General features: G+C 35.3%; 1 protein-coding gene across 7 annotated transcripts in view; it reads right to left on the bottom strand.

Moving 5' to 3' along the window:
* The window catches only part of SORBS2 (sorbin and SH3 domain containing 2), a 48,954-nt gene that overhangs the window by 34,579 nt on the left and 1,183 nt on the right, over positions 1-13,192 (bottom strand). For 6 of the 7 annotated variants that reach the window (XM_027879831.1, XM_027879833.1, XM_027879834.1 and 3 more), the window contains exons 2-5: positions 12,845-12,889; positions 11,487-11,673; positions 8,450-8,564; positions 2,069-2,152 (exon numbers count right to left, since the gene is read on the bottom strand). In XM_027879831.1, coding sequence (XP_027735632.1) covers positions 2,069-2,152; positions 8,450-8,564; positions 11,487-11,673; positions 12,845-12,889 — 431 coding nt within the window. The remainder of the gene's footprint in view (positions 1-2,068; positions 2,153-8,449; positions 8,565-11,486; positions 11,674-12,844; positions 12,890-13,192) is intronic. The other variant, XM_027879832.1, reaches the window with a different exon arrangement.

Raw genomic sequence — 13,192 nt, 5'->3', positions numbered from 1 at the left:
ACAATGGCAGCAAGGAATGAAACATATGGAAAAGGTGACACAGTTAGAAACTAAGTGTTGACAGCATCAGATACAAAGAGTGACACACACAGGTAGAATGGAAAGATGAATGTGTTATATTTTTTAAATTATCTTAATAAATGTTAGTAACATTAGGTGGTAAAATTTACAACTGGGATGGTTGAATAAATACCAGCAGTTTTTAATACTGATGAGACAGAAGAGTGTAAAGCACCACAGTTATGTTCTGCTGGACAAATCTCAATCTGTTTTATCTTAAAGGTTATCATTATCAATAAAATATTGTTGACATATTGTTCATCAGAAGAATGTATCTGGACTGTTTCTGCCCACCTAGAGGGAGGAATGACAATAGGGCTTGAATGGCTGGATAAGGGGAGATAAAAATTAATCAGTGAAAATGTGATACATTATGGACAAAATGTGATACATTACTAGACAACAAAGTAAATGTAGATATATTTATCTTTTTTTTCTTTAATTTTCAGATATTATTCAATTGGTAATTTTTTTAAATGTTATGATTAAAAAAATTGAAGTTTTAAAAGAGTGTATATTGTTTGCTTTCTCTTCTGCTCTCACTGAACTAGCTGGGAGTTCTGATTTTGGCTTATGGCTAGCTACAAAAAGTGACTAAGGTACCTGGTTCCAGAATGCCCTCCATGGCCCTGTGTCAAGTGCTCAGGCTCCTCCATGTAGCCTGGCATGTCACTAATTAGAATTCTGAGGGGCCTCCAGAGAATTGTTAGCTAATGGGGAAAGAAAAGAATTGGAATATTTTAAATCCTGATACTCTCAAGTTCATGTTTATTTGGAATTTTCTGCCTGTGGGCAGATGCTTTTGTTTTTTTAAGTAAAAAAATCACAGTGAGAATCCTGGGGAGCTAACAGGATACTTAAAAAACCTGAGAAAATGATTGGGTTTACTTCCCTCCTTCTTCTAAGGGGATTTGAACTCCTGTTTTCCACCTGTCTGCATACTCTAACAGTCCTCTTAGACATTCTTCTGGGATGAAGGCATTTGCTATCCTTTTCCTAAAGATGTTAGAGTGTACAGGAAAGAATCTGAGCTTTGTGGAGCCAGAGAGGGTGCGTGCAAAAGGAAGAGCAGGTGCATCTCCAACCTAGTTCTTGAGGCACTGTGCAGGGAGCAAGTGAAATCTAGTTGTCAGTCTTGCTTCAAGGCAATGCTACTGTTTTACCCTTGTAAAAAATAGACAGCCTTTGGTGCTTAGATACAATTAAGCCTATGGTATTTGCAGATTTGCAAGTGCCTAGGAAATCAAAGGTGAAAAACGGAGATACTTCTGATTTTTAGGTGTTTCAACCAGATATAAAGCTCTTCAGGTTTATAATTTTAAACATAAATGTTTGCAGCAGGACTAAGGTAAGATCTGTTTGCCCAAGTCCTTTTATCGATACTAGCTATTCAGGAAAACTGGAGCAGAACTGAAGTGTGCCAGTCCAGTCTGAAAACAGAACAAACTGGTATCTCTGTGTTCAGTTTCAAAATATGCATTCTGCATGTATGCATATCAGAAAGGAAAAAAGGGAAAAAAATATCAGCATTTACTGCCATAAGAAATTTGTATATGGTTTCCTGCATTTAAATTCAGATACATTCCTTCAAGTAAAATACTTATTTGTAACTTAGCATCCCTAAAGTGAACTGACATGTTTTTCTGTTCTAAAAGATTGTTCAAAAATAATCCAGCCAAATGCAAAATATTTAGGGAGACTAGAAAAGTTTAGACTACAAGGCATCCTGGTTTATCATGTAATTTATCATGTTATTACATATTTACATACTACTATATGTGTAACACATACTCTGTATTAAAGCTATTAATGCCACTGCTCTAGCAAATCAATAGTCTACTTAAAAAAAAATTTCAAAAAATAAATGGGATGAATTTACTGCCCTTTTTCAAAAAAAATTCTTGTATAATTTTAATGGCATGTACTTGCTGAATTTGGTAATTTAAATTCCTCGTTATAATAATATTTTTTCCTAATGTGTAAACATTAATATTCTGTCCTCACTTACCGGACGTCCAAACTCCAGTTCTGAAAAGAATTTATACCAGGGTTCGTTTTCTAAATCTATGTCATCTGGGTTTATGCGATCAGTCTGGAGCAGTTGTGAAGGAAAAGGGAAGGAAAAGGTACACACTGAGCAAAGTGCTAGAAATGCCATGTCACTTTAACAACAAACAGACAAACACAAAACAAATATGGGGAAAGAAATGGAATAAAATCAAAGAATGAAGATGGTATTTAAGATAGAGAATATTCTTGTTCAAGAGCTGTCACTGACTAAGTTTTTATTTTTGTTGATGTTCTTCCAAGGGCTGGAACATGTCAAACATTTCAAAATTACACTTTTAAAGCTAAGAGAGCTCTTTGACCTTTCCTTTAAAGATCATTGCATTAGTTAAGTAGATTTATTTCTACTAAAGATTCCTTGTTAAGAAGATGGTTTAAATGATTTTCATCTCCAGCATAGGCAAGAAATTGCCCATCTGATCAACAATAAAGACATAACTTTATCTGTATTGCTTTTGGCCATTCCTGGTCTTCTCACAAAGCATGCTAAAATTCTGGATCTTGCTGTCTTGAAGCAAGCACTGAGCGGAGATAAGGAATATGCATCATGCAAGCATCACTATGTTAAAAAGCCACTTCAGCATGTGAAAAGGAACTTGTATATTTTAATTCTATAGTCAAAACTTAGGGAACAAAAAGGTTATGCATTCCATTATATTTGTTGCAGCAGTACTGTGTAATGCTTTATCTCGTATAGCTTTGTTGACATAATGAAGCATTTTTTTCCACAGTGAAATAAAGTGTTTTCATCTGAAAGTTCTCCCAGCAAAGGGATAAAGTAGCAATTGATAGCATTAAGGAAAGTCTTCAGTGAACAGAAGAATAATTGACAGATTTATTCAAGTAGCATGAAAACATGACAGTGCAGAACAGTACAGCTCTCAATGGGATATCTAATCAACTGTAAACTTGGCTGCATTAACTACTTTCTAAATAGCTCCAGTTTCTTTGCAGGAACTGATGTAGGCTTTCATGCAGCACAGAATTACAGTGAACTGTTGGCTTAAAGATCTCTGAAACAGAGAAATCCTCTTGTTAAAGACATTTCTGAGTTTAGAATTGGATTCTCCATAACTGTAATTATCAGAACTTAGACACTAATTATGTGTGACCTAGAAGACAGTCATCAAAGAAGACAGGGTGCTGCATACAGAATGACACTGGTGATCAAATCTGTAACACTTCTTCCTCCAAAGTCAAGCTGTCGCCAATACACCAAAACAATCCAAATACAGCTACCTCTGTTTTCTGCAAGGGATAACATTGTGCTTTTGACCATTTCAGATAATTAAATATCTTACAGCACTTTACTTGCTGACTTTGATGTTACTGGGACAGACTGCCCACTCTGCTCTATTGGAAGTTCAACAACCCTTTAGAACTACCTTCATGCTCACATATCTATGAGCTGCTCATGCAATATCTGGACCCCAACTGTTGTTCTACACACTTATCTTCACAATATCCTATCAAGAAAGGGAAGTAGTATTCCTGTGAATGGAGTGGGAAGTGCATGAAGCTGATGAAAAACTTGCTGTGCTCCACAGCAGGGTTAGGAAGTGAAGCTGCTCTGGAGTTTTGCCGTTACATTTCCAACATCTACAGCTGTAACTCAGCAGTATTAATGACAACTGTTTGAACTCAACTATAGACAACCAAGTCTTTAGTAGAGAAGCACAACTGAAATTAGTTTAATGAACTGACCACTAAAAATTTGTAAATTTAACAGAGACTATGATTACTTTAAAAAAGACACCATGATTCCCTTCTACAGAGATATGAAGGCACGATAGCAAAACATGACAGATTCATAAAGCAGAAGATAACTTTGTTATATATCAATTTGATTCCTGTTATAAAGGATGCTTGGCATATTCAAAGGATTTTTGCTTACCTTAAAAAAAAAACACTCCTCAATTTAGATGTGAATAATCAAAGTAAACAGGACTAAACAATTCTTTTTCATCCATTCTCCACTCTAAGTTACATTATGTTGAAATATGGCATATTTTTATCTTTCTATTCTACCAATAAGTTGATTTTCACAGAAATGTTAATATCAACAAATAGGTGCATCTACATAAAATAAATAAAATAATGCCTTGAAATACATACAGGGTTGAAATTGTGGAGCTTTTGGCACTACAAATCCAGGCCTACTGACATTACTTTCTTGGACAGTGAGCATCAGCCTTGTGAGCCTCCAGTTGCCCAGAGGAGCAGAAGACCCACACCCACACCTTGATGAACTGGTGTCCCTCCTTGCAGGGAGGCAGAACGCATTGTCAGATCTGCTGGCTTACACCCAGCTAGCCAAGGAGATAAAAATGAGTATGGGAGTTGGCTCCCTTTTCATATTCAAATACTCTCACAATTAGCTGCAAGCTTAAAAAGCCTCCTATAAAGCTAGAAATAGTGCATTTTATCTAGTTTCTAAGATTTTCAGTTCTTCTTGTGCGGTACTCTGCAAATAAAATGAGATTGTAAGGAAGTCTGTAAAACTAACTCCAGGCACCCAAGTCCTACTTTAATTCACAGCTTAAACCGCAGAGGGCAGCAAACAAAAAGAAACTGAGCACTAAAGTCTGCAAATTCTCTGCTGCCTGGCGGTTCTGGAAAGGACTCTGCATTCCCTGTTCTACTCAGATCAATACACAGGCAATTGATTTTGCTTGGCTTTTGGATTCAGTTTTGCTGACAGATCTTTTTCTATTATCTCCCCGTCTAAGAGGCTTGAATCCCTTTGCCTTAAAAACTGCACTTGGCTTAGTCTCACAAAGTATCTCCCAAACTACTGGAAAAAGAGGCAAAAGCAATAAGGAAAATCCGTTTTTATGACTTGTCAGTCAAACCAAGTCATGTTCCTACACTCTTCCTTCATCTATTCATTTAGTAATATTTTGATTACTTGTTGAAAATATACTACTAAAGACCACCAAGTAACTTCACTCCTTTTGCATCAGATGGTCAACACAACACTGCATCAGTATACTCAAGTACAGAAGAACATGGTCCTGGTAAAAAATTACATCTGTAGTGTTACACGTAGCTTTGCTTGTGCTTGACTTGATACACACAAAGAGACATTCACAGGTAACAACCAAAAGTGTGCACTTAAACTTGTGAATTAAATGGTTCTCATATGCATGGCCAAATCAGTATTTGCAAGTTCAGACACCATACTGAAGTGTACTTAGAACAATGGACTGAGATGCCCATTGTAAATTTGGTTTTGTTGTTTTGTTACCTCTAGAGGGTTTGCTTTTGCCTTTTTTTTTTTTTTTTTTGACTACTTTTAAATAGCTATGGTAGCAATCTCCAAGTCTATTACCAGATACACTTAGTCTCTCCATATTTTTATGAGAAGAAATATTTTTTAAATGACATATTAAAACATATGAAGCAGAATATTCTGACAATCAGCAGCTTGAGATCTCAAAAGCAATCAAACTTGCATATTATAAAGAAAATTTCTAATTTTTCAGTACTGGAAAAACCAAACCAAACTAAAACTCAAAGAAGTACATCATGGAGCAAGGTTAGTCTATTTTTTGATCTTTGACAAAACATTATTTTTTTTTAATTTATTCTCATCATGAATTCCTCAGTAGAAAATCTGTATACTGAACAAACATTAAAAAAATCTAGGACTAAAATTTAACCTCTCAGTTTAATCTGACTAGCACGTGTACTTTTATGCTTAGACTGAAATACCTTCTGAAAACAGAGGCAACTATTGCTTGTACCAGTTTTATGAAGTCTTTCTTTACAGCAACCCTATGATTCTTCTTTACATGCTCTACTGCAAAAATAGAGAAATGTACATGTATCTATTGCTTCTCAGATACAAGGTAGAAACCAATAAATAATAAAATTTAACCATGTTCATCCATGGTTTGGAGAAAAAGAACATTTAATTGAATTGCAGACACTGGAGACTGAAAGATACATCAAAAAAAGTTATGTACCACCTTACCAGTATTGTAATATTAGAAGAAATAGTAATGTTTTCTGGGCTTATTGAAATAGGAAAAAAAATGAGCTTCATCATCGTGTGTTGTAAGACTATTTAATGCCTTAATATCACTTACTTTTAGCTGTAATCTTAAAAGACTAATCCCAAGCCTCTACTTTTTGTTGATGTTTTATACTATTACAAGTATATATACACTATATATATACTATTACAAGTATTTTATACTATACACAAGTATAAAAGTTCAAATTATGGAAGAAAACACATTAATTTCCTGTTTCATGGCAGAAGGTTGCTACATGGTACAACAGTTTGAAACTACACTCATCCTTTTTTATCCATAACAATTTTAAGCAGTTATCTGTAATCAGTCTATCTATTTAATGTTTATTACTGGGTCAATTTTTTAGATTTATTTTTTTCTCACATTCTTTTGATCAGTGAAGATCTGCTGAATAATATTTCCCACAAAATTTGCCATTGAATCTCAAGTTCTTATATTCTTTCAGTTCTCCACATTAATCACAACTGATTCCAATCTAGTACCTACATCAAGAAAGGGAATGTTGATCTTTCAAACCTCAGCTTCCTCTTTATTATAAGGTAGCTGTAAATATTTTATATTTCAGTAGATTATTTTGCCATCAAAACTACAGTCTTGTGGATGGTGGCAATTAACTTATTTCAGAAAAAAAACCCTTAGGATTTGGAGTGTTATAAAAGCTCCCTTTGACTTTTTGTTTTTGACAAAACTAATCAAGGATGAATTTTCAGTTCAGTTACTATAAATGTCTTTCCTGTGCAATACTAATGAGCTGTATTTATTTGACATTCCATGTTTTTGTTAATACTTTCAATATCAGAAGAACAAATTTTTAGACATCAGAAATCAAATCTTTTGAGATTATCAAGATGGAAGACTTAAGCAATACTGACATGGTTGAGAATTTGGAGTTTTCATCTGAATTTGGAACCAATGCACTGACCTGCTCTGCTGATCCTCCTGTAAGCTGTTAGTTTTGCTTTCTATATCCCATTCAACAAACAAAAGGGAAGCAAGTGCTTTAGTGAAACCAAGTATTTTGTTTTTGTAACATAGTCCAAAGAAAGTATTTAAGTACATAAAGCTAAAGAGCGTCTTTATCAACAGGGGAAATTCCATACTGATAAAACTGCCTGATAAAATGCCCTTTAAATAAAATTATTTGTTAAGTTCATCTGCACAACAGATATTAAAACCCGTTTAATTATATTGATTCATTAGAAGTTCCTACCAAAATGCCACTTTCCTCTTTGAAAAATGCATCAGTTCCTCAAGAACTTTATTGCACAGAAAAACAGCATGGTGTTTTCTAGCTAACAAAAATCAGAATACTGCAAAGACCACAAAAACAAAGGAAAAGGTGCTTGGTTTAAGTGTTTCTCACTGTTGACATACTACATATTCTGAAATTCAATTATTTCCTAATTTATTTTAAATTGACAAAATAAATTCAGTGAACAAGCATGTAATACCAAAGCAAATAATAATCCAGTACGGATTACAAAAACCCCTACTTTAAAATTGGACTCTCTCTACCACTTCAACCTCAAAGTAAAAGACCAAGAAAAGAAAATATAAGATAGAATAAGGGTAATTTGGAAGGGCTGGGTGAATGTATCTTTCAGCAAATGAAAACCTCCATTGTCATTTTGCAAGCATTAAGCATAGCTTTATCAGACATGCCTGTGAAAAATTCTGCAATTGCAATCATTATTCAGAAAGCAGGAATAAAGGCTTCTAATTATATGGTAATGTACACTCAGTAATCACAGAGTAATTGAGGTTGGAAAGGACCTCCAGAGGTCATCTAACCCAACCTGCTGTCAAAAGTAGGTCTAATCAGATCAGGTTGCTCAGGGCGGTGTTGAGGTGAGCCCTCTCTGGGCAACCTTGACCAGTATTTGACCAAAATCTCCTTAGGTATACAATTAGACATATCCTGAAAATTTGAATACTTTTTTTTAATGCATTAATTAACCAGTAATATGTGCGGATAATACTACTGAAAATAAGTGCTGGAGATGCATACCAATTAGAAAAAGCAGTTTCCATGAATTCACAGTTCTGCTCACAGTGGTGGTTTGATTTCTTGGAAACAGATGAAGATGTAAGTTTAGCAGCTAAGCCAAACCCACATTTTCAACACAACCACCAGATAACAGCAAAGATAAATTGCTGCAAAATTGTATTTGAAAAAGAACCTTCAATATTCCTCTAAGTAGTTACTGTTAGTAGTAAATAATAAAAAGATAACCTCTCACCAAATCTCTTACTGTACTACCCATCTCATTTATGTGTCTTACCGGTCTTTCATGTTCAAGGATTGATGACTTTCCTGGCTCATATTCAAAAATACTTCTTGGTTCAGACCGGAACTTGCGAGTATCTACCTTTCTGTCGGGAGGATCCCAGTCATTTCTAAACAACGAACACAAGCAATTGAGTTAATTTACTGTCATCACCATCTACTCTACAAGTTTGTGCAACAGACACATGCAAAGCTAAATGAGGTTCAGAATGGTTACTCTTTCCAGGTTTCACTTATGAAATATCTAGTCCAGTATCCCAATCATCTTGAACTGTTTACAGCAGGTACACTCAGTACAGGAGGAAAAATACTAGAGATGTCTGGCCTGTGTGGTCACTCATATTTTTGTTATAACTAGTAGATCAGTTTAAAAACTTTGCTGACATACTATGACAAAATATCACAGCATTGCATACCATTGCAAATAACTATACTTGTTTTGTGCACTACATTAATATAGGCAACTGGTGGATATTTTTGGCGTCACACAATATAATAATTCCATACTGAAAAAATTATAAAATTTTTTGAGACAAAAAATGAGGATTTATTTAAAAAGACAGTGAGAAAATCTATTAGATGTTCATTATCCTGATCTGTAGTAGAACTACTCCTGAATATCCTTGCAAGCAATATACTGTTTCCCTAGAAACTTGAACAGATAAGCAAGAGGAAGAATTTGGCAGGTGTCTTTGGAACAGAAATGTATCCATTTTCTCTATAATTACAAATTTGCTTTCAATTTAATAGTGCTAGGCAAAGAATAAAAAGTAACCCATGCTACGATATTTTTTCAGTCATTTACTGTCTTATATTACTAGCTACCTATACATTATTGGGGAATAGTTAGCTAATTGCAGTGACAGCTACCTCTTCATGGTAGTTTTTATAGTACCTACGTATACTGTATTTGGAAAACTGTAGCTCACATGTATTTTTATTTAGCTCTGGGTAAAATGACCCACTAGTAACAAAGGATGGAGCAAAAGGAAGGGGGAAAATTACCAGCTATTTTCTGTATTTACTATAAGAAAGAGCACACACTGATTAAATTTTATGACTTCTACCATCCTTTCTGATGTGACTTGGTTTGATGTGACCTGACATAGCATGACCTGCCTTAAAAAAATGTATGGGTAGCTTTTGTTTATAGCAAACATGCAAGTGCAATTTCTGGGACACTGACACCTCTATTTATAAAGCACCCCACATTTCAAGGGAAGTAGTTCTACATGGCTCTATTCTTTATATCCACTGAGGAAAAAATTACTTTCAGAGCAGAAAAGGTACTGAAATTCGGATTCAAACTCAGTTCACCTAATTTACACTGTTCAGCCTGTAATTCCAAATGGACTATATTTTTGAGCCCAAATGTTAATGCAAAACATATCTTTGCTCTCAGCCATACATATGTGATATATATGGACCTAAGCCTCTTACGTGAGATTTTAAATGCTCAGGTTTTATAGGCAATTAAAAAAAGAATCTACCACTGGCAGGAGAAGATTGACAAGCTCTAGCTTTCGGCAGTGGGCAAAGCATAACTAATGTGCTTGGCATCCTCTGGCCTGGAGAACACAGATTTCCACTGCCTGTCTTATCATGCAGGGAAAGGCTAAGGGAAGACTAAACAGCAAAATTCAGTGCTGAGCAGTTATTTTCAATCTTGACAACAGGCCTCAGTTTCTGTCACCAAGGCAATCTGGTCTAGCACAGGACAATGACTCACATGACTTCAGAGTTCGAAGTTAAGCAGATCCACATTTTGCTGCCTTGCTAAAGAATCTACACTTCTCTTATGAACTGCTAACAAAATTCAAACATCACGGCCTTTAGGAGGCAGCTCAACCCTAACCTTTAGCATTTCCTCTTGACAATCTGCCCTTGGCAACAGGGTAGCCAAAATCAGTGACCACCAAGCAATCTCATCTTTCTCTGCAGTATGTCTCTCTGCTGAATTACATTTTAAATTGCCACTACCTACAAAGTTTTCAAAAAGTCATAGTTATGGTCTTAATTTTAAACACCTAGTATGGCCTTTCCTCTTTATTCAAACTACTCAATATTTGAAGCTGCTTAATATAATTGAATTTCTACATATAAATACATTTATAATGTTTGAGCTGACAAAAATGGGCAAATTCTGTTTTGTTGCTTGAGTGTAAACAAGACAGGTGGGCTCGTAGGCATAAATTAAAGAAAAAATTGACCCTTTTAACATATATAATATATATACACACACGTGCGCACACACATAAACAAATAATAACAATATTGTATTAACATTCAGTATTAATGAATGTAAACAATAAAGAAAAAGGTTTTTGCTTGAGCTACTATCCAGAAATATGCTGAAATCTACAGAGTTTGTGTGCAGGTCACTTGCATGGTTTTATCAAAAGGATAAGCACTTATTTCCTGAATTATTAATGATTACCTTTTTCCAGATTGGACTCTAACCACTGGGACCTGGTTTTCTGCAACACATTTGGAGCTGGAAAACCATGAGATACCTTAAATGCACTTTTAATCTGTCTACACTATCTTGGTCTACCAAAATGGAGGTAGGAAAAAATGGGGATATAAAGTACTTCTGAGCTTTGGGGAAACATGTGTTGACTGATACAATCTTACAGTTTTGCTCTTCCCTGACTTTCACTTTACATCATCTTTTTGATCCTTTGTTTTTGCGGCTGGATATGCTTTCCCAGTTGGAAAGTAACTATTGAAGACAGCTGCTAGAGCATGGACTAAAACACAACAAGATAATCCCACTAATAAGCATAAAAATGTTAAATGCTTATGGTCATACCACTTGTAAGAACAGGCACTTCTTCAGCACACTGAAGAAATGACAGCACCGTGCATGATGCTCAGACTACTGGTGAAGATTACCCCTCATCACCTGAGTGTCCCTTGAATAAAGCCCTTGAAGTCGTATTATTCTACAGCTGCTATTTTATCCTTTGTTATGTTCTGTAACTGGAATACCATACATGCCAAGAACACATGTTGAAAATATGCCAACTTACTTTTCTGGTGTAGACCTTTGCCTCAGACGATGGGGTGGTACTGGAGGTGGCACATGTGGGGGCGGTAAAGGGGACGAGACCTTGAAGGCATCAGAGCCACTGTCAGAAGCACTTTTAGACAAGGGTCTGTATGTCTGTGTCTTTGCAGCTGGGTGTGCCTGAGCAGAGAAGGATGGACTGTAGCTACCTGATATAAAACAAACCCAGAATAGTCATAGCATGAGAAAGTGTTCTAAAAAACCACAACATAGAATGTGTTACAAGAACCGACAGTAACTCAATAAAGCTGCAAGGTTACAAATATGTGTAAATGCACGTTTAAAAGTACATTGCTGTGTACTACGTAGCTCATTAGAAAACTCTGTACGTATTTCTTTATAAAACTACAAATACACAGATAAAGTGCAGTATAGTTAAAATAAATCCATTATTAATTTGACTGGGGGAGAAGTTAATGGGTGTATATATGCATCCATCCATCCACAACTGTTAAGGACAGCCTGTAATTAATCTCCAGGCTCATCCTGTCAGGAAGAGAAGAGGCAGGAAACACACCTTTTTTTCATTGTTTTAATAATTAGTTACTCTGCGACAATGAGGCAATAGAATATCTTGAGGAGGAACACAGGAGTACAAAGAGATGTCAAACCACTGACTCACAACAAATGCTCTCAACAGCGCAGAAAAAGGCACTATAAAGAGCATGTCAAATGCAACAAAAACTGAAATGGAAAAATTTTGAATGGCATTTTTGCAGAAGGCACTATGGCTTTTTTGCACGTAATCTATTCATGCTTTCATTTTTATTTTTGTAAATAATTTTACCATATGGTTATAATCCTCTGAAAGACACAATTATTTTATATCTTAGATGAATGTCTCTTCTTGAAGCTAAATAACATCAATGCCAGCGCCTATGGTCAAACTCATAAAACAGAATCAGTTTTATTAGGCATTTACTGCATATTTTTAAGGTGCTTTCATTATGTCCTTTTTATCCTTTCATGTCAGTAATTAGCATCTGCATTGTCACACAGCAGTTCCCTTTCCATTTTCATAAGGAAAGGCTGTGTTACAATCACTAGTGAAAATAAATGCAATGTAATCAAGAAACTACAGTATTACAATGTTTTCCATCTGCAGTGAGAAGCCCACAGCTGCAATTCGTTTCTGTGGTAAGAATTAAACTAAAATTAAACTTGCTTCATTTGTGGGGAAAAAGGCATGAACAACTGAGATCAAACAAGACAATAAAATGCATTTCTATAAGTATTATAAAAGCAAGCATGAAGAGTTATCTACCCCACTACTTGCCGACATTAACAAAAGACTAATTTTGAATAGGGAATAATTCCTACCAGTACCGTATGCATATGCAGTATTATAAAAGTCTGCGTCGTCATCTACAAAAAGAAATACATATGTTACAGCAGTGCCATACACGCCAGTTTATCCCAAAAATGCAGCTTTGTTTTTGCAGATACAGACAGAAGATCAGTAGGCAATCAAGCACTGTATTTCTTTTCCTCATCTCATAGGTGTTTTCAGAAGACTCTCTCTTCCCATTATACTTACCATAGGCTGTTTTTACCATCTTATTCCTAAAAGGGCATCTTCTGGTCATGTTACCCACACTGTATAATTACTAAGTTAAAATCAAATTGCAAATTACAGATTTTTGTTTGTTCTTTTCCTTCCCCAAGCCC

This window comes from Empidonax traillii, unplaced genomic scaffold (assembly GCF_003031625.1).
Source record: "Empidonax traillii isolate 1590-97213 ecotype Southwest subspecies unplaced genomic scaffold, ASM303162v1 scaffold60:size2069287, whole genome shotgun sequence".
Taxonomy (NCBI): Eukaryota; Metazoa; Chordata; class Aves; order Passeriformes; family Tyrannidae; genus Empidonax; species Empidonax traillii.
This window is presented reverse-complemented; position numbering and strand designations above follow the sequence as displayed.